Consider the following 23,303-nt stretch of genomic DNA (forward strand, 5'->3'; position numbering starts at 1 on the left):
CTTTTTGCAAAGAGCCCAGGACCCACAGGACTACCTCTGGTATCATCAAGGCTCAAATATATCATGTTCTGTGCCAATATTTCACAAGTTGGGCAGCTAATTAGAGACCTAAAATACAAAACACATGCACAAAAAGCTCATCATCTCTGCCTCCTATACAGAATTTGTTTCACTATGAGGGTGCCAGATCAATTTAAAACTTTTGTTGCTTCCTTCCATCATAAGTCAAATGTCATCAGGTGAAATCTGACACCAGGGACAGTACAATGTTGACAAAGATAGTAAAATATTGATGCTAGTATCATATTTTTTGATGACCATAAATTTTATATAATTGTGAGCAATATTTTGATAAACTGTATGTTTAAAAATTTTAAAGCACTATCAGATTTGATAAGCTAGATCAATAAAAAATGTTTTAAGCTGCCACGTATTTTTTTCTAGGCACTGAACAAACAGTTAATTGTTCCAAGTCTGTCTAGGAGCCATTGCTTTGGGGTATTCTATATAATTTTAAAGAACCTTCAGAAGCTCACACATACCTTTGGGCATGCAGAACCAGGAGGCAGCACATCTAAACCACAAATGGAGAATATACTCCATATATGCATGTAAATTAAACCCTATAAAATAACACGGGCATTATAAAATTTGTGTTAAAACTGATAACAGCTTTACTGATTTACTGACAATGAAAATATATAGCATTTTTTTTCTGTCAGAGCATTTATCAACACTTGGCAACCCTGCACTAACTTGACATGTAAGATGATCAAAATGGATTATGTAATCTTTCCCATTCATTTCTATTGATTTTAGTTATGATAAAATTCATCAGTGTGCCTGGGAACGCTTAGGCTGAAAGGCTCTGGTAGATTAAAAAAAATAAATAAATAAGGAAAGGAAAAGAAAAAAGAATTCAACTGAGTTGTAATAGGATGAATGTAATTGTAGAATAGGATTGCACAAATATAGAAGTCATGCCCTAAAGGCTACAGCAACAAATTAATACAAATAATTCTGGCAGTCTTATAAAATTACATCTATCTCTGTAGATATTTCACTTTGTGCCATCAAAAATACAGTTTGTAAAAATATTTTCAAACTTTTTAAAAACTTCAACAGTAATCAAAGTTATCTGACTGCAAGTGACATCAAAATGCTAGCAAATGGACAATTTTAATCAGTTTTATTGATTCATGCTTCCAGTTCTTATTCAGTTAAAAACAAGGCACATTAAATACATCCTCTTATTGCTCTATAAATGCATGCAGCTCATTCTGTATATCAAAAGTAATAAATAATGGCCATAAAACACCAAGACAGTTATAAAAATGACAACCCAGCCTCAAACATAGTATTTAACAGTCCAATCTAGAACAATAACCGAACACAATACATAAAAGTGCCACATATGAAAACATGCAGTGTGTATATCCACTCTAGTACTGAGCTTACACTTGCTATTCTTTAAAAACATAGTAGGGCTTTTTCACTCCTTAAAAAAGGCTGACATGATGCAAACATTGCAAGTTATAGCATCATTGACTTTAATATTACATTCATATGCCAAAAATCTTTACAGATACATAAGAGAAAAATAACATCAATGATGACTCTTACAGTATATTTAGTAAAAGTGAGAATGAGTTTTTTTGTTGTACAAAAGAGGAAGCTACATATTTTCAAACAGACAAAGCAAAGCCAGAAACTGAAGCAGAACAGAGAGCATGCATTTAATAGCAGAAATCCTAAAGTTACACTCAGTATAAATTGATTGAAAGCAAGAATATTGCAAACAGCATGATGGATATGAGGCAGACAACCTTGGCTTAACAAATAATCCAGCATTATCATTATTGTTATGACTGTGGTGGGGGCTATTTAAAGGAGTATCCAACTCTCCAGCACAGATGGGGGTTCCTTCACCTGAATCCCCTCAAAGGCTCTTGAAATAAATCACTTGATAATAAAAGGCAATCCCTGCATACCCACCACGACCCCAACAGAATCAACTGATGTCAAGTTTATATGCAAAGGAAAAAAATTCTTTTGTGCTTGGAATGAATTTTAAAGAAGCTTATTCCTCCCTATTTCTTGTCTCCCTTTCTTAAATCAGGTAAAGAAGCTGTACAGGTTTAATTAAGAACTTATACAAAATGCTGGGGTGCTTTGTTCACAGTAACGGCTTGAAATCAGTTCATTTCCAAATTGAGTCTATGGGATTGGTGAAGGACTCTATGTTTTAGAAATCAGCAGATTTAAAGTAAAAGCAGAGATGCTCAGAAGAAGAAAAGTGTGCTTTTCTTTGTCCTTAAAGGAACTTCATTTATAGCAAAGCATGCACAAACAAGGCCTGTTTAACACACACAGATCTGACCCGGCCCTACTGTAATGGAATCAGGGAGGGTACAAGTCATCGTTATCTTGATCTAACTGGAAAGAGAAAGAGAGAAAAACAGAGAGAGAGAGTACAAATGTACCATATTGTGAATATCATCTGGGATATTTTAAAGGACAATTCATCTACCTATTAAGTGTCACTGGGTTCTAAACAATGAAATTTGTTATCCAGTTAGAAAACAAACACTAAGTTGTAAAGCCACAAGCTTTCATTTGCTTTAAAAAAATGAAAAAGCCAGTGTAAAAATTCACACTTTGAAAGAAGAAAGTTCACAGTGATACCTGGGAGCATCACTTGCTCTGTTTTAGGTTTTCCCTTAGGAAGTGGCAAGCATCTAAAACTTCATTTAAAAACAAAATGAGCTAAGATGCTGTCTTTCTTTGCAGTTTCTGTTTGTTTCAGAGGTGGTGGGTGGGTGCGTAGGTGAGTGAACCTCCAGTGTTTACATTGTGACATACAGGCTCAGAATCCACTTGAATAAGGCATAAAGCTACTCTGCAGTATTGACATAAATAAAAATAACAGCACAAAAGTGTTTTATGTGCCAGTTTAAAAAATAACTAAGACTTCAAGTCTGTGCAATAAAAACCTGCCGCGAAATGACGTGTTACATCTCCTATTAGATACAGAATCTGATGTTAAAAAAACAACAAAAAAGTAAGTAGGTAACTTGACAAGAGGAAGTACGATTAATAAATATTCAGATAACTAGTTAAAATGCCACCAAAATATAGCAAGAGCATCCCAAACTGCATTACTTGTTAAATTCAATACACACTGACTTTTGCTTTGGACTGTGTGTGTGTCAGGATGGGGGGTGGTGATTATTTTTCCATTTTTGTTTTTGGTTTACTGAGAATAGTTCCATGGAGTACAGAAGGGGAAAGACTTTAAGCAACCACGTTGACCTTGGAAACTGGTTTTGTGCCTTATTTTACATATAATTAAAGTTAACTAAAGTCTATTCTATCCTCCTACACTATGTTTGCAAGTACCCCCAAAAAAGATGGTAAGCTAGATTTGAAAATACTACATGCTTCAAAATTTAGGCTTCGGAATTGAATCTTTTGTTATATGTGAATATATAAAAACACATTTTTAACTTTTAAATGTATTACTACTGTAATAATTAGATAAATTTGGTCTCATTCCATTACATCCAAATTGCCACTTAAATGCTGGTTTTAAAGTAAGAAGAGCAAGGATCTTCCTGGCAACTGTATTAGTCAAAGAAAACCAGCAGTGACTGAAGAAAAAAATGAACTGCTGAGACGAAACTATCACTGTAACTCCCAGCAAATGTCAATGCTATCCTTATCTTCTACCTGTGATTCTGGAAGCTTTCAGAGTTTCTCTTTGGGACTTGCTCCTATAACCAGATCTACACTTTTCCTTCCCTCTCCAGTTAGCCAGTCATGCTCTACATATAAAAATGTGGAACAGTGTTTGCATGAGGAAGGTAGGACAAGCTGGAGGAAGATGGAGCTGAGAAATCTCCAGAAACACTATCATTTCAATAGGTAATTCTTTTTAATAACACAAGCTGTCTATATGCATGTCACAAAATTTCTCCAGCTTTTTTCAATTTTTGCCCAAATGTTCTGTTTTTAGAACTCATTTAGAATAAAGGAATAAACAAACAGTGAATGTGTCACATCTAACAGGTCACAAAATAGATGCAAAACTAATGTGCATTGAAAATGAGAAAAAGAATAAAATACACTTAAAAGCTAGACTGAATGGCAAATACAAATAAAGTACAGCAAATAAAGCTGGCAAATACACCAATACCCTAAAGTTTTGGAATGTTTTCTAGTGTTAAAAAAGGCAGCTATCCACATTCATTATTTGAGGGTGGTTTCAGTCATCTCTGGTTGTTACATGGTGATTTGTCGTTCCTATGTTTGTTGGCTGTGGATTTACTGCCCAGACTCACAATCCTCCACAACTACGGTCCACTGGAATTGGAACTCTTCTGTCGAGGTTCTCTTCTGCAGTTTTCATTAGTATAGCAAGCCGGCTTCCAGATACCCTTCCTTTTTGAATAGCACTCATCAGCTTAAAGAGAAAATATGCAACAGATTCAGAACGCAGGCCAGCTTACTCTCTTCTTCATGGCATTATAATCGTTAGCATTACAGCAGACAGAGGTAATTAAGTGCTCCATCAAAAACCTTAACAAGTACTACAGCTCAGATAAGAAAAGTCTAATTTTTAAACATTTCCAAAAGAGGGGAAGAAGCAGGTATTTCACCACTGCTGCAAAAACTACATCCATCTAGTAAATTAGCCTGCCTCTAAAAGCAAATCTTAATGCATCTTTTTGTCTTTTAATGTGCTTAAGGCACTTTTATTATTATTATTTTTTTTTAGCAACTTCAAATATTGGATCTTTAATTCCATTTAAAATCTTAAAAAGGAATCTCAGGGATTGAACAAAGACAAACCATGACCTATATTTATCTACCCTTTTTTTAATGTTACTGTACTTGACAACTTCAAGTCCCCTAAATCCAAATTCCTTAAAGACTTTTTAACGTAATTTACATTTAATTCCTTGAAAATGGACCCAGAGATCTACCTTAAGAATTAAAAGCACTCCACAGCCCAGATTTTAGCTAATTCATTTTTATCCAATGGATAAAATCAGAATTAGTCTTGAAATTACATGCAGGCAGCGGGCAAAGGCCTTTAATCTGGAAGGCACTTTGCAATTATGAGCATAGGGATTTTTTTCCTTTTCAAGTTTGATGTGGTTTCAACTATTTGCTTTTCTTGATCTTACTTCCCTAATCTTTTTTATTTATTTTAAAAAGATTTAGCTATTCGTCATATGTATATACACACATGCACACATATATATACACACATTATATATATATGATGTATCTATGTATGTATGTAAATTCTCAAAATAATTTTAGGTTTATAGCTTTTAGCCTATAGATACACGTTGCTTAAAAAGAGCTCTGAATAAGAGTCAGAGACATCTGCTAAGGGGCTGGATCAGAATTTCATGACCTTATTAAAAGCTGTTTCACAAGCTATTGCTTATTAGAGATGGACTCCTACATGCAAAAGTGTCATTAAAACCCAGACTTAGAAATAAAGTCATATAACCACGAGATATCTATAGTGATCCTTCTGTGAAGATTATTAAAAATCGTATCTATATTCAAAAAATATATTTAATGGGATAAACATGGGCTCTTAGTCTGCAGAAGAGCAAAATGTTAAAAAAAAAAAAACTCAAAAAAACCCTCCAAATATACTTTACATCTGAGGAATGGTGTAACATAAGGAATGCTGACATCTAAAGACAGAACAATTTATTGTTTATTGCTTTGTCTCTGATTTCAGGAAGACCTGCGAAGTTTATCAGAGCTAACACAACTGACAAAGCCAGAGGTTTTCTAAGCCATACACAGTGTATGATGTGCCAACTTCTGAAAACTCAAAGTTTTCTTTAAACACTACATGTATCTAGAAACCATATTACAAGAAAAAAATAACATTTGGGTGTGAATATATTTCATGAGGAATATGGTCAGCATTTTAAAGTTGAAAATTATACTGTGTATTTGTTCTTAGTAGAAGCAAGAATAGTCCCTTTCATTTGGAATTGGACAAAAAATATTCAATTATTTAAAAAAAAAAAAACTCTACAAGAAAACCTGCAGATAGTTTAAATTATCTCCTGCTTTTAACTCAACCGCATTCAAGGAAATTACTTAAAACCTAAACCACATAGCATATTCATAAAATCAGATTCTTATTGTTTCTAAAGTGCCATGTCTTTCAACCCTAAATTCTGCTGTTTATTTACAACACATATGAAATGAAGCACAGGCCATTTCTTTGAAGAAAAGTTTTCTAACATTGTGAGGGCAACAATAAAATATTCTCCGGAAAAACTACACAAAAAATGCATTAAATGGTGCTTTAATTCCCAAGCATAAATTTTAAATTCAATTTAAAATGTGTATTTAGTTAAACAGTAAGCTAAAGAACCAAACATTCTTTTTTGTAATGCTGGACACAACCTGTGAAAATTTTCTGCATTTAGATTCAACAATGCTCTTATCTGCAGCTCATCTCCAGAGAGACAATTACCATTTCCTTTGCCTTGATCTTGTTTGTTTAACTTGACACAGTGAAGAAAGGGCTGACATTGACCAAAATCCCCAGCATTAATTTATTTCATGTTCAGCATTCATCATTGCCATGGTGCAAGCAAGACCTGGCATTCATTTGAAATACCTGCCCAAGAAGCACTACAGAAAAAAACCTAGCTGCTTGGAAACCCAATACATTCTTCATATGATCAGAGTCATATGGACAGCTAGAAATAATGTATGGGTTTGTTGAAATTTCTTTTAAGAAACAATATGTGGCATCCAGTTTGAAGTTAAAGTAACAAAATTTATTTCCTGCATGACTACAAAGATGAAACAACAGAGCCTTGAATAAATTAACAATTGGAAATGGAAATATTTAAATTATATGGTCTCGACCCCAAAGTACAAGTTTCCTTCCTTATGTTTTTCTAGTTCTTTATAATGCCAGAATCTAATCACTAACTTCTCAAATGAATATGATTCATTAGTGAATGGAACCATACTTTTTAAAAATTTTCTACATAAAAGACTAGAAATCTTGTGTTGCCTCTTATGAAGTAGAGGAAAAGAAAAAGTAAGTAAAAGAAAAGTAAGTAAAAGAAAAAGGTCCAGCGGTGATACGCCACGGCGTATGTCTTTAAAAAGCATGCTTCATATTCAACCCTTTATGATAAATAACTTGGATTTAATCTAAATTGCCCAACATAACGGAATGTTTCTTATACAATAAAAGGAAAAGAACATGCACCACAGTTCAGCCTTACACTTGAGGGCAGACATATCAACCTCTGCTGGCTTCGAGCTTTCTTCTTCAGAATAATCTGACAATTGTGTGGACTTAAATATCCATTCTTGAACAGGCATTTACGATCATGACAAACAAAAGATAAAAGCAAATATCCTTGTTTCTTTCACCACAACTTACCTGCAAAAATTCATTGAGTTCAACCTGTCCATTTTTATTCAAATCGACTTCATTTAGAATTTCATGGAGTGTATTTTCATCCATTTGGACATTGATACTCTAAGTAAAAGAAAAGCACAGAATGATAGTTTGATTAAAAATTATGCATATTCTTTGGCTGGGCAAGGTGGCTCACGCCTGTAATCCCAGCACTTTGGGACGCCAAGGCGGGCAGCTCAGTTGAGGTCAGGAGTTCGAGACCAGCCTGGCCAACATGGTGAAACCCCATCTCTGCAAAAAGTATTTTAAAAATTAGCCAGGCATGGTGGCACGCACTTGTAGTCCCAGCTACTCTGGAGGCTGAGGCAGGAGAACCGCTTGAACCCAGGAAGAGGAAGTTACAGTGAGCTGAGATCGTGCAACACACAGCACTCCAGCCTGGGCAACAGAGTGAGACTCTGTCTCAAAACCTGGGCAACAGAGTGAGACTCTGTCTCAAAACAAAAAGAAAAAAAATTATGCATATGCTTTTACTAACATTACTAATCTTTTAAAAATTATAATAAAAATATTACTTGTAGAAAACACTAGATGAGAAAAACATCTAATATCTTTACATTCTTCTAGTATCAGAGGCTGACATCGAACCAAAGAAAATTACCTCTAATACACGCTGAACATCAACAATGGTAATAAAGCCTTTCTTGTCTGCATCAAACTTATGAAATCTCTTCTTATACCTGGAACACAAGATTAAATAATGGAAAAATATACTTACATAGGCCAACAAAAAAAAGAGAGAAAAAGATAGACACTTATTGTAAGTACCTGTCAATGTCTGAAGGCAGTAGGCTAATTTCAGAGCGATCCGTTAACTGTTCTGATCGAGATTTATAGCCCATTTCATAATATAGAAACTTCCTGGCTGTTTCAAGTTGCTCCTAAAACAGAGATACACACAAAGTTCAAAGATACGTGGAAAGCATTACTGATTTTTCTTCCTTTACTGTTGATCTTCATAAAATGAAGTTGATCCTCACTTATCTAACCAGCACAATTTTTTTATTTCTTCCAGTTTCATTGAAGTATAATTTATATTGAATAAAATGTACCTGCTACCATGATTAAGATCTACAGCATCTCCATCACTCTAAAACTTTCCTCATGTCCATTTGCAGCTGATCCATTCCCATGATCTCTCGACACAGGCAAACACTGACTGCCTTCTTGTCACCAGAGTTTGCCTTTTCTGGAATTTCTTATAAAAGGTTTCATATAGTACGTAGTCTTCTGTTTGACTGCTTTCACATAGGATAGTAATTCTGAGATTCATTCATGTTGCTGCATGTTTTAATATTTTGTTTTTTTACTGCTGAATATTCTTACACAGAAATTAACCAGCAAAATCTACAGGATCAAATTCTTGTAGTTCAGTGACAAAGAAAGTAATTAAAGGTGAAGATATCTTGGATTTGAACAACTTGGATTTGGACAAACCCAAGATAACTTGGATTTGTCACTATAATGTGACATGAAGTACGAAGGTATATCTCATGAGATTAGCTGTGCTGAGATTTTGCCACTGAGATTCTGATACTTAGGTGAAGTTACAGAGTCATGAGAAGAAATGAGCTATCCTCAAGTTATTCTTCCTGTTTTCAATGTCCCCAGTGTCAATTAATACTAACTGCTGCTGCAAATATTGTCTTTCTTAGTTTTCATCACGTCACTCTCCCATCTAAAAACTTCCGAAATGACTTCATTGTAGCGTATATTGTTCACAAATCTCTTTCCTCATATATATGTTATGTTACACACACACACACACATTCTCCGCCACACATACACTTCTCAACTGTATTGATGTGAGCTGGCCATGTGACTTATTTGGCCAGTGGAACATGAATAGGTATGATATATGCTACTTTTGAGTAAAAGCTTTCATGGTAACTTTATAGGTTTGCTTAGCCTCTTACTCCTGTGCCATAAGAAGGGCACATCTCAGATGAGATCTGAAGCCAATCTAGAATGCGGAGAAGAGCCACAGCAGCTAACATGCAGCCTTCATGTAATGTGAGGGAAGAAGAAATGCTTGCTGCGATGAACCACTCAGAGTTTGAAATTGACTGTTACTGACTATAACCTAGAACAAGTCTTAAATTCCCCAACTTCCTATCAAAGGATCTTGTGAACTCAATGGTTCCCAAATTCTGGTCTGAAGAACAGTGCCAGTGTGAAGTTAAATGAAGAAAATGAAACAATGACACATACACTTGCATGAAATGTGTTTATACGTGTTTGGTTATGTCGGTGATAAGACCCCTTATTGATTTTTCTTGAGGACATAAACTTTTTTTCTGGGACAGTGTCTTGCTCAGTCGCCCAGACTGGAGTGTAGGAGCACAATCATGGCTCACTGCAGCCTCTACCTTGCAGGCTCAATCCTCCCACTTCAGCCTCCCAAGTGGCTGGGATTACAGGCACATGCCACCATGCCTGGCTAACTTTTTATTATTATTATTATTTGTAGAGATGGAGTCTCCCTATGTTGCCTAAGCTGGTCTTGAACTACTGGGCTCAAGTGATTCTCCTGCCTCAGCTTCCCAAAGTGCTGGGATTACAGACATGAAGCACTGTGCCCAGCCATCAGTTGTTTTTTCTGACATGATTCCTTTCCTGCTTTCCTTTGTCTTAGGAAATAAATATTAGAAATATTCTTCCTTCATGTTCTTAAATAACAAAATAAAAAATTATCAATGTGAAATAATTCTCTCAGCTTAAAAAAATAAATTTAAAATGTGTGTGTTTGTGTGTGTGTGTGTATACATGCGTATCTCATACACAAAACTTGTCTGTGAAGTCTCCATCGCCAAGGGCATTTTTTGCTGGCAGATTTTTCACAAGAAAATCCACCAGTTTTCATAAATAAAATTATCTTGCTGTTCCACTGCTTTTACCCAGCATTTTCTACACAACGTGTTCAAAATCCATCTCCTTGGAAATGCCACCTCTGATGCTTCCCTGCAAAAACAATTTCTTTCTCAATTTATGGCCCTTCATTGTGTATGTAATTTATCTATACTCCATCAAGCAAGGAATTATGGAATTTCAAAGCGGGAAGATATTTTTTCATAAACGGTACTCAATGTACTTCCCTTACCCCACATTTCCTTTATAACATTCCAAAAATGGAAGAACAAAGCCTTTGTCTAAACAACTCTAGCACTGGGGAGGTAACTTAATACTGCTGAAAGTTGCTTCCAATTATTAGAAGGTTTTACAGTGAGATTAAATCCACCTCCTTGAAATTCTTCCAGTTTTGGGGGGATTAACAAATCTTTCCCACAGTAGAATGAACCTAATGTGTTTTTTTTTCTGTATCACAGTTTAATAAGTATTTAAAGATAGTATCATGTGCTTTCCTCCTTAAGAGTTTTCTTTTAGTCTAGAACTACTATATAAAACATTATTTCAAATCCCTAGACCATGTTGTATAATTTCTTCCAGACCACAACCGGTTTGTCATATAATACAATTATCAGAACAAAATACAACACTGCAACAGAGATCTGGCAAGTACCTAGAAGGGAGTAACTATCAGCGTCATCAATCTAGATATATGATTTCTATTAATGCAGCTTAAGATTGCAATTGGATTTGGGGGCAGCCATGGTCCACTGTTAATGGCTATGCATTCACAGTTAACTAAAACCATATTTCTTTTTCACATGTGCTATTGTTAAGCCTTGTCAAATCTATCTTGAATGGATGGAGTTGTTTTCCTACCTAATGTAAGGTTTGCCATTTATCTCTATTAAATTATATCTAATGAAATTTCATCCATTGTTTCAATCCATCATCAAACATTCACTCTCCCTCTGGTATCTTGCTATTGGTACATCAAAGATGCATGCCATCAACACTGTAATTTAACCATTTGAATCAAGGTAGACTAGGTCAAGATCTAGGACAAGGTGCTTATGACTTACTACCAGAAACCTCTTCTGAGGCCAACACTGTCATTTAACTGGTTATAAATCTACCAATTTTACAGATATCATATGGGGCTTTCTAAAATGCTTTATAGAATCAAAATTCCCTAATCTAGCCATCTGCTTGCTCTATCTAAAAAGGAAATGAGGACCGTGTGTGATGGCTCATGCCTATGATCCCAGCACTTTGAGAGGCTGAAGCAGGTGGATCACATGAGCCCAGGAGTTTGAGACCAGCCTGGACAGCATGGCAAAACCATGTATCTACAAAAAATATTTTTAAAGTTAGTTGGGCATGGTGGTGCATGCCTGTAGTCCCAGGTACTTGGGAAGCTGAGGTGGGAGAATCACCTGAGCCTGGGAGTTTAAGGCTGTACTGAGCCATGATCACATCGCTGCACTCCAGCCTCGGCAACATAGCAAGACCTTGTCTCAAAAAAAAAAAAGGAGATATCTGAAATGATTTTGCCATTTTGCCTAAATGATTCCTTACTAGCTTCTGTGATCACTATTTCTTGATAAATGCTGATTAAAAAAAAAACTTAAAATGTCACAATCTAGAAAACCATGCAAGATCAATGCCAAGACCATTAGTTTCTAGGTTGCAAACTATATTTTTCTTTCCTCTCATTTTTGAAATTTGGTATTACATTTGCCCATTCTGTCTTCTGGTTCCATTCCCCATTCCTGTTTCCTACAGTAGTTTAAAGTCGAACAGTAAGCTGATCCCAAGCAAGAGAATCTTAACTGCAAATTCTCTGAGTACTCTAAGGTATAATTTTTCTGGACTGGCATAAAACTCATTCAGAGTAGCCTCCTATTTCAATATCTATTCGTTCTTACCAATATTTATATTTTGCTCTTTTCACACATAAAAATAGGGAGAGAAAAGGAAAAAGATATTGATAGTAAATTATAAATTGAATAGTTCTCCTTACTCTCCAGCATTGAAGAATATGATGCCTGTCACCTTAAGCAATGACCTAGATTAGGTCTTACTTGCTTTTGTTTTTTTCTTCAATTTTTAAACATTACATTTGGTGCCCTGAGTATTTTTTCCCCAACACTCAAACAACACCTGACACTACTCATATACATCCACATTATTCCTGATATCACTCCTTCCATTTTTGAGCACTTGGCTTCTATCTGTTTTACATTTGGTATTTATCAGCTTGCTTTAATCAGTCACTCAAAGTCTTCACATGCCTCCCCTTTTTCCTCCTCAATGGAATCAATTTTGAAAAAAAACTGTATTTTTGTGAGACTCTCAGTCTACTTAAATGTCTTCTCTTTATAGTCTCTGAATGAAAAATGAATCTTTTGTCTGAACATGATAAAATCCATTTTGTCAAATTGTATAGGGCAGCATTTCCCAAAATATGTTCTAAGTACTAGCCCCCTTCCTACCCAGTTCTACCAAAAAGTGAGAGTTGGGTCTGTCTCCAAATAAGTTCCTTTTTGGAAACTGAAAACATACATAACCATTTTAAAGGTTCTAATTGCAATTGCACTAAAGGAAGTGCTTTTATTTGTTTAACTCAGAATTTCTCACACTCTTTTGACCATTTAGTCATCTTTTCACATATATTAATTTGTACCCTGCATAACACCATTTGGCAATTTTTTTTCTCTAAATGTTCCTGCCAACTATTCTAACAATCCCCAACTCCCCAAGACATTGCCTTCTTCCTTAATCAGTTCTTCCAAGTTGGTTGGATTTTGGTCTTGAGTAACAGTTTCTCGAAATATTTCTCCAAATTTTGGAAAATATGCATAAATGTCAGAGCTGTACATGTGTTATAACAACCCAATTAGATTTTAAGATCTTAAAACTATGAGCTATTTAGTATTCTCCTAAAATATTTGGGGCAATGTTCAGTATACAAGCCACTCATTAAGTATTGACTGGTAAAAACAAGCACAATTCATCTACAGAGAGTTATTTATCACCTTGTTCCTCTTTCACTTTTGCAGGTTAAATAATCCCAATGCTTTTAACCTTTTCTCAGAAGTCCAACTTTCTAACCTTTTAATTCTTTTTCCCCCTCTCCTTGTTCTCTCTGGACTGTCCATAGCTCTCATTAATACTCCTACATCTCAGATACTGAGTAATAGCTTTAGATCTTTATTTATGTTACTTTGTTAAGGGGGATGGGAGAGTATTTCTGAGCACATAAATCTGTTCATAAAATATGAACTGAAGTTAAATCTAGCTTCCTTGGTAGGGCCAAACACAACCAGTTTACAGAATTTTCTTCCTCCTTCCTACCTCCTACAGCCTGAATTCCTAGCATAAAATATGTTCCTGCATATTCAAATCATTCCAACCATAATTTTTGGAAGAACACATCATCCCCAATCCTTCTATATGGTAAAAGGACTGACAGAAGCACAGGAGTAAGTTTCATTCCTGTGCTGCCTCTGTACAAAGCTTTAGCTAATCAAACTAAAGCTCAAGACTTCAATAGCTATAAACCAGTACAGCTAATGCAGACGCAGCAAGACAGGATCGAGAAAGCTTATGATCTAGGATCAGAATACCTGGTTTCAATCTCTGCTCTACAATTGACTGTTGGTATAAACTCTGAAAAGAGTCTTACTCTGTGAACCTTTCTCAGCTATAAAATGGGGGTTAATTTTATCCCTGTCAGAGACATGATCAGGATTAAGAAACTCCTAAAATCAAACCCTTTTCTCCCACATTTCCCAGGTGACTCTGATATGTAACCATCTTTGGAAATCTATACCAGAATGAGAATACTTTAAAAACAGACCATGTGACCAATGCTTTCCTTGCACTGTCAGCATGTATCATGGATGCCCAATAATGTTCATTCACTCATGCCATGGGAGAACACAGCAATACAATGTCAGTCTATAAACTAGGACACAGGCCCCCACCAGATCCCAAATCTGCTGATGCCTTGATCTTGGATTTCCCAGCCTCTAGAACCATGAGAAATAAATGTTTGTTGTTTAAGCCACCCAGTCTATGGTATTTCTGTTATAGCAGCCCAAATGAACTAAGATATACTTTCTTACCAAAACTCCCTCTTGCATCTTCTTACACCTCATCTAGCCTCATTAGCTATTATTTTCCCTTTTTCCTGGATTCTTCCTTATATCCTATGCTTCTAAACTTTGGTATTCTCCAGTGCTTGGCCTTTGGACTGTTTTCGTTATTTGACTACATTAACTCCCTATATAATCTCACCCAGTCTGATGGCTTAAATATCAACTCAAATTTATATCTCTAGCCCAAGCCTTCCCTTTGAATTTCACACTGACATATCCAATGATCAGGATTTGTATTAATAAACTGAACTCTGAAGTTGTTAAAGAGGGGACACCAGTTTAGGGGAGGGAAGCTATTGCGGTAATCCATGTAACAGACACCGGTAACCTGAATCAGGGTGATGGCAGTTGGATGTGTTGTGTTAAGAAATGGTTGAATTCACTTCAACACAAGTGTTTGTTAAAAAAATTCAAAAATAAAATAATTTTTTAAATGAAAGGGTTGAATTCAAACTGTTATTTAAACAAATATGGTATGATTTGCTGATGGATTTAGGTAGGGTGTAAGAGAATGCATAAAGTATGATACTATTGTTTAGGCTTGAGTAACTGAAGGATAGCTATTTATGACATGGAAGAGTCTACAGGAGTAGTAGTTTTGGGGAGGTAAGAGGAGATCCAAGAGAGGTGGTGTTCCAGAAAGCAAAATATTGTTCAAGAAGGAGGGGGGAATCAATTGTGCCAAATGCTGCTAATTGGCCAAGTAAAACAAGGACTGAAAGTTAACAAATTTATTGAGTAACCTGGAGGTTACTGGTGAGATTGACCACAGCTAATGTAGCAAAGTGGTGGCAAAAGTGCCTAAATGAAATGGATTCAAGAGATCCTGAGGGAAAGGAACAGAGCCCAATGAATATAGGAAGTATTTTATGAATATATAAAAATGATTCATTACCCTCTGCATATCAAAATAGTTGGGTTCATTAAAAAAACATACAGATCTACTTAGCCTAACCCTGTGTGTATGTTTGTGTCCGTGTATATGTATGTGTTGTGCGTGTGTGTGTGTGTGTGTGTGTGTGTGTATGCATCTGAGCATCACCGGCTTTTAAAATTTGGAATATAAATATAAAATCTCAATTGACACAAATGATACGCATTTAGTGCTCAGGCAGAAAAACCACACTTCTTACGAAAGGCACATTAGCAGGAGTGTGCCTCTCACTGATTATGTTCCAAGAGTGTTTTCAATGAAAACTAGAAAAGGTTCCATACTACAATCATTATTATCTTTCTTTTTCAGGAATTATGACCACAAATTTATGAGCATTTTCTACAAAAGATTTTCCATAAACAACTAAATTTTGGTACAAGAGTATCTTTCCATTTTCCTAAGGCCTAACAATATTAAACACTACACACAGAAAAACTGGTAAGAAATCTAAGGTTATCATCAAAAACTATGCTAGCTTCTACTAACAAATTAAGCCATTCCACGTTTACAATAGGAATTGTGGTTTTAAAGACTTCTATATAATACCTGCTTCTTATGATCATCCCAATTCAGTTCCCTGCCCATCAGTTCAACAATCCTGGGTAGGGCTTCCTCTGCTGCCTGGACATTTAGAAAGGCCAGGCGAGTACGACGTGAAATCATATCCACAGCAGTGCAGGCATACTCTTTAATCCCATATTTCACCTGAGTTTGAATTAAAGAAAAATTATTAGTTGACACCCTTCTTTAGAAAATGAGAAATGAAGTTTCACTAAAAAAATAATAAATGTGTGCTTCAGAAAGGTAACATTTTTCTTTATACTCTCTGGTCCTCCAGCAGGCATGAGACAAACAGTGGCACCACACAAGTTTTCCATCTGCCTGCCAAAGGAGGTTTGGAAAATGGCAAAAATTGGACAAGAGTTGATGCCTTTTTCCTGAATAGAACCTGGCATAAACATGCAAATTGCATCACTTCTCATTAACCATCCACAGTCATCATTTACCTCTCTATGCTTATACATAATGTGGATTTTAATTTACATAGCTGACTAGGAAAAGGACGAGTGTCAAAAAGTTATGATCTCACCTCTTCAGTCTGTATAGTTTTTTGTCTTAGAGTAACCAGAATATAGGAACCCTGAATTCAATCAAGAAGTAAATGTTCACTGGACATCGATATTTTAAGGCACAGTGAATTACAAATAAATACAAAGCCTGGTCTCTGATTTCACAAAACTGGAAAGCTTGATGGGAAACAAGACCTACATCTTTGAGAAACTGTCACAACAAGATATGTAGGTAGGACATGAGTGGTGCAAACTTAAAGAGCTGCAAATGCACAAAAGGGACAACTGTGAATTAACACGTTTAGAGATAGTTTGATGGAGAAAAAAGAAATCTATATTTTATATTGTTATTATTAGCACTATCAATGTCGCTTCAGAGTTAAGATTAAAATTTTATAAATAAAAGGATCTGTATTGGAAAGACATAGTAGTCATGGTTTTAGCTGACACATGTGCATTAAAACTCAGCTACATATAATTTTCAAAGAAGATGACGAATGAACAGATAAATGGTATCCCATGGCGGACATGAAATTCCTATGTGATCATTCACATACCTCTGCTTCAATATATGGAAATTCTGACACAAGACGTACTCCAACAATAGGCCACCTTTTGCCAGTCACACTTGCCATTTTGGCCACCTCAAAGGCCTTATCACCATAGGTGGCGGCAAGATGCTGTGCCACCTAGAGAAATAAAGCTGCGTTAGGCAGGCACTTTGAATATCAATACCTTCTAGGCACAAAGCAAAAAGCACACATGCTTATCTTGTCAGTTTTCTTACAGCCTGTAACTAATAGCTCTCGGAGAGTATTAGATTTTGATTTTGTGGGAGGAAACCACTTGGGCTTCGAATGCTTAGGCCAGCACTAACTCTCTTACACATGCATCACTGTATCAATGACTGATGAAGCTTCAGCCTCATTTTGCTCCTGATATCACTTCTGAAGAACAGCCTTCTTCGTGCCTGAGACAGAATTTGGGATGTCCTATACACTAGAAACAAACCAAATAAACTCCACGTTTTAATAAAACACATTTCATAAAGTGTACATTGCTTGTTGGGCAAGTAAAGCAAAGTGAGATCATCTTTTTTTCCTTCCACAGTAGACTGGCAGAAATGTATTCAGCAAAAGGAAATGTCAATCAGGGAGATCTGATTGCTGCCAGTTCTGTTACTGGCAACAGTGAGAGATTAGGTAAAGAGTAAGATGATGTGGCAATGCACACTCACCTCACTTTCAAGTCCATAATCCTGGACAAGCCTAATGTAGAGTGTGGGGCTCCAATCTTTACCCCCTTGAAGGAAAAGCCCAACTGTTCTACTTGGTCCTGCTTTTAAATTATGAGTTTTGATAGCAGCATTTATGGTATCTTCTGCCATAGACCGATAAGTTGTCCACTTTCCACCTACAAAGAAATTGACAGACAATTCATCAGGTTGCCACCACTTATTTTTCTTATAATTAACCATTTATCAACTTATCAATAACAAAATTTTCCTGTTGTTTGTAACAAACATGGGATTGTGTAAAACTTTACTCAGAATAAAAAAAAAAAATGCTTGTTCAATAAAGTTAAAAGAGATTCTGGCAGGACAATTTAAGTCAAATTTGTATCTAAAGCACATCCAAATTACAAGACAGAAAGCCAGGTGTTGTGACTCATACCTGTAATCCCAACACTTTGGGAGGCTGAGATGGGAGAATCACCTTAGCCCAGGAGTTCAAGACCCTCCTGGGCATCATGGTGAGACCCTGTCCCTATAACAAAAAAAAAAAAAAAAGAAAAGAAAATAACAAGGTAGTACCTCATACCTGCTATAGTAATAAGGCCACTCTCACTGATATCAACAACGTGATTTCGGGAGATAGACTGGGTATCTGCAGATTTGGGGTCTGTAACAAGAGGACGGATACCACTCCATGCTGCCAGGACGTCCCCTCTTCTCACTGGTAGGAATCAATGCCAAGCATTATGAACATCGCTCAAAAATATTTCGATAAAAATATTAAACAGTCAATAAAAAGAGTTCAGTGACAGGAATACACATATGTGCACTTTAAAAAGGAGAGAAAGCATAAAGATGAGAACTAAGTTGTGGATAGGTGCAAGAAAAACTCATAAAGAATTATTCTGTTACAAAGATAATTTCCATGAAAAAGTAAAGAACTTTGGAAATCACTGACATTGATACCACAGAGGAAGCAAAAGAGGCAAATGTTAGCAACCTTCCAGCTGAAGCAACCTGGAGCAGTTAGAAAAACAAGAAAGAAAAAAAAAGCAGAAACAATCAAAACCAATCCTAAAGATGCATGAATTGTTAAATTTCCTTCTAGAATACATCTTCCTGTCTCTTCTCAGGGAAAACAAAGATCCTTATTAAATTAAACAAACCTGTAACAGGATATTATATTTTCTCCCCTCATCAAAACCATCCTCTTCCTGAGTGTTTACAGCAGGCCTACCACTGTGCAAAGCACTTGACATAGACATCTCATTTAATCTCACAAAGCCCAATAGCAATGGTTATTATTATTCTCACCATACAGATCAGAAAACAGATGAACGCAAACATTTAACAAACCAAGTTGGGCAACAAACCTGGCCAAGGCAAATATCTTATATATGGTAAAAAAAAAAAAAAAAAAAAAGCATCAGAACCTTCTTCTTTCTGAGCTTAAGGTCCATATTCTTACCTCTTAAATTGTACTCTCTCTCAACTTCTGACAACTTCCATACTCTGCCTTTTTTCTTTTCTCATCCCATTATCTTTAGCACTGACACAGAAACAGGTATACTGGCTTCTCCCAGTAGGTACATTATACTTGAGTTATATTGTATGGAAGTTCTTTCAATACTCAAGATGCCATGAAAATATCTTTACTATCTCTGTCAAAATACAATGCCAACTATATCCAGGCTGATTAAGTTTATTATTAGAATTAGACAGCTGTTGAACAGCACTCATTACTAACCTAAAAATGACTAAAGAGAGACGGTGAGCTATGCTTCTGGTCTTTCAGGTACAAGGGCAAGACCCAAGGGCAGAATTTTCAGAATCTGCCCTTCTTCATGTAGACCAGCTTCAGGAATGGCTTAGCTATGGCAGCTGACTATGGGCAGGAGACTGAAAGTTGCCTGATGATATAGACTACCGGGAAATGAATGCCTACCTGGTCCTGCTGCATTTATTGTGATAAATCATCTAATCCATCACTGGATAACAGAAACATGAGTATAACTGTGCTTCAACTGGGACTTGGGGTCATGAGTGCCCTCCTTCTTCATCATACTCCCAGCTATTACCCATGTTGATAAAAAATTGACTGTATATAGTCTTGAAAACTTCAAGATAATGGGAAAACTGGATCTCCACATGTGAAAGAATGAAGGTGGACCCTTACCTTATATCATATACAAAAATTAACTCATAATGCATCAAAGACCTAAACATAAGAGCTAAAACTATAAAACTCAGAAGAAAATATATAAGAAGAGCTTTATGACACTAGATTTGTCAATAATTCATGGATGCGACATCAAAAGCACAAGCAACAAAAGAAAACAACAGATAAAACACACTTCATCAATATTAAAAAGAGACTATTAACAGAATGAATAGGTACCTCATAGAATAGAGAAAACATCTGCAAATCATATACTGATAAGAATATATCATATAGGCAGAACATATGAGAAATCCCTAAAATGCAACAACAAAAAGCAAACAACTTGAATTAAAAAACGAAAAAGGTACTTTAATAAATATTTCTCCAAAAAAGATATACAAATATCCAATGAGCACATTAAAAGATACTAAACATCACTAATGATTCAGGAAATGCAAATGAAAACCACAATGAGATACCACTTCACACCCATTAAAATGGATATTATCGAACAAAAACAAAACAAAACAGAAAATAACAAATACTGGTGAAGACGTGGAGAAACTGAACCCCTTGTACACTGCTGGTTAGAAGGTAAAATGCTGCAGCTACTATCAAAAATGTATGGCAATTCCTCAAAAATTAAACATTTAGAACTACCATAAGATCTAGCAATTACACTTCTGGGTACGTACTCCACAGAAATGGAGCAGAGAAAAGTTTCACAACCTTGTGCATATCATTATTAACAACAGCCAAAAGGTGGAAGCAAACCAAGTGTCCATCAACAGATGAATAAACAAAATGTAACATACACTTACAACGAACTATTACCTAGCCTTAAAAAGGAAGAAAATTCTGACACATGCAACATGGATGAACCTTGAAGACACTATGCTAAATGAATAATCCAGTCACAAAAGGAAAAATATTGTACAATTACACTTATATGAGTTACTTGGCGTACTCAAACTCATAGAAGCAGGAAGTTGAATGGTAGTTGCCAAGCGGTTGGGAGAGGGGGAATAAGAGTTAGTATTGAATGATTACTGAATTTCAGTTGAGGAAGACAAAAATGTTCTGGAGATGGAAGGTGGTGATGGTTGCATGACAATGTGAATGTACGTAATGCCACAGAACTGTATACTTAAAAATGGTTAAAATGGTAAACTTTATGTTCTGCATATTTAACCAAAATCTAAAAATCAAGATAAAAGGATAAATTGATATAATTCAAGTCTCAAATTATGAAAGGGTTAAGGAAATATTTTACATAGAATACAGAAGTATCAGGACCTTTATTAGCCCATACCATGTCCATGTTTTAGTTCAAATCCATAAATTCCATGCGGGGATCACAGTTTCGTGAGCAGAGGGCAGGGCTGGATTTTGGTTCCTACTCAACCCTTGGTCATGTGTCTTTGTACAGTAAACATCCTGTATATTTATACACAACACCACCTGAAAAGTAGTTAGGTATATATCTAGCAGACTTTTTGTGTAAAAAGTCACAAAGACTCCTTGAAATGACTGGAATAGTTCTTACTGAAACAACAACAACAACAACAAAAATGCCTTACCAAGTATAAGAAAAAGACCCTAACAAGAAGCTATGTTGGATGACAGATAATTTCTCCATCTTGATCTAAAATGAGTAATAGGTTTCTGCTAAAAATAAATTCAACTCAAGTTAATCTGGCATATTTTACTATAGATTCTTAAAGACTACACTCTTGACATGACATAACTATAATCTGAAAGAACAGATACCCATCACCTCTATAGGATGTTCAGTCAAACCGATAATCCAAACACTGTAACTGAAACACCAACATAATTAACTGGCGAGGAAAGCCTAAGCCTTCTCAGTCTTACTAATTGGAGGCAATACAGGATCTCAATGCTGGGATTCCATTCCTAGATCTGCCCCCTCTGATGTGTGCATTCTCTTAAATAGATTTAATCTGGATGGCTTCTGTGGAATGGGGATTAATTCCTGCTTTACACAATTTTGCCAGTCATATAAAACCTCAAAACAAGTTGTAAAAAGTGTTTTAATCTTTACCAAAAACTTAATGAGGAAATTACCACTATTTTCCATTAGAGTTCACATCACCCTCTGAGATAAAAATAAAACTTAGCAAACCCACTTACAACGTCATTGTGGTCACCCCACAGTCCCTCTAGTGTCTGTGAAATTCCTTAGGTAGCCACACTGATCAGGAATTTGCTTTCAACTCTTGAAGCTCTCTGACTAATTTTAAAGTTATTTGATGGAAAATTAGGCTTTGCAGAGTAAATCTGAGGCATATGCAAATAATCTGTGGCAAATGCCTTACCTCTTCTGTTATAACAGGCAGAAAAGCACATCTATGAAATTACATTGTCTGAAACAAAAGATGAAACTGAAACATTCAAGTTTTTCATTCATCCAGGAATACTATGTAAAACATTATCTATATTGATACCATTTTTAATGCTTACTCCTGGAGTTGATACTCAAAAAAAAAAAAAAAAAAAAAGTTCAGGAAATATTCCTAGTCACAAAGAGTTCATAATGTGTTAAGAACTTGACGTCTTAGCATTCAGCTTTTTAGTCTGAGAATTGTATCAGTTGAATGTTGGGAATAAATTTATCGAAAATAATACATTTAAGGACGATCAAATTTCCTTACTTAAAATATGAATTCGTCTTTATGGTCTGCAGGATTTATATAGTATTAGACCAGAAGGTGGTTGGATTACGTTACCTATAACCGTTCCCCTCCCAACCTTGAGATGTAATGGTTTTTATGGATGATTCAAGATTCTATTTGCCACTGAAGTATTAAGAGCTTATACCTCCTCATCACTCATTCAGTAATGACTGCTCAGGACCTTGGGTATAATCCGTGTCTGAGGGGCACAGCACAGCTAAACATGTGACACATTAATTCTAACTTCTTGAATAAAAGACAGCAACTGACGAAGCTAACAGGTTCCTCTCCACATTACCTATTTACCCACAGTGGAAATCTTGTACACTGTTAAACCCTAATGAAAGTTTTTTCAAGAAAGATTCAATGTAGTAGATGCTAGTCTGAATAAAGTATCATCAGGATATTTAGAAATTCTGCATGGTGCTGTTGCAGCCATGAGGTAACCACAGGGGAAACAACCTTAGGATGAAACCACCTTGGAAGATTGTAGAGTGAAGATAAATAAGGGTAATGTGTCTTAGATACTGATAAACCATTAAAGTAATCACCTCTTGAGGCTTGTATCTGGAGTTCCTGTTTTATAAGACAATGAATTTCTTTATTTTACTTAACAAACAAACAAAAAAACCCCCAAATTCAAAGATTCTATTAATTGAGTATGCCCTTCTCTAAGTGTATATTTAAACACCTTTAGATTCTGAAGATCAGC

At 35.7% G+C, this 23,303-nt stretch overlaps 1 protein-coding gene across 3 annotated transcripts in view; it reads right to left on the reverse strand.

Moving 5' to 3' along the window:
* Positions 1–928: 928 nt before the first annotated feature.
* Positions 929–23,303, reverse strand: part of LOC112617081 (glycerol-3-phosphate dehydrogenase, mitochondrial) — a 247,945-nt gene continuing 225,570 nt past the window's right edge. For all 3 annotated transcript variants that reach the window (XM_025373807.1, XM_025373806.1, XM_025373805.1), the window contains 8 exons: positions 18,321–18,455; positions 17,738–17,913; positions 17,058–17,189; positions 15,977–16,135; positions 8,255–8,367; positions 8,088–8,166; positions 7,448–7,546; positions 929–4,462 (listed from right to left, as the gene is read on the reverse strand). In XM_025373807.1, coding sequence (XP_025229592.1) covers positions 4,337–4,462; positions 7,448–7,546; positions 8,088–8,166; positions 8,255–8,367; positions 15,977–16,135; positions 17,058–17,189; positions 17,738–17,913; positions 18,321–18,455 — 1,019 coding nt within the window. In that variant the 3' untranslated portion in view covers positions 929–4,336. The remainder of the gene's footprint in view (positions 4,463–7,447; positions 7,547–8,087; positions 8,167–8,254; positions 8,368–15,976; positions 16,136–17,057; positions 17,190–17,737; positions 17,914–18,320; positions 18,456–23,303) is intronic.

The sequence above is a fragment of the Theropithecus gelada genome, unplaced genomic scaffold, assembly GCF_003255815.1.
Source record: "Theropithecus gelada isolate Dixy unplaced genomic scaffold, Tgel_1.0 HiC_scaffold_15876, whole genome shotgun sequence".
Taxonomy (NCBI): Eukaryota; Metazoa; Chordata; class Mammalia; order Primates; family Cercopithecidae; genus Theropithecus; species Theropithecus gelada.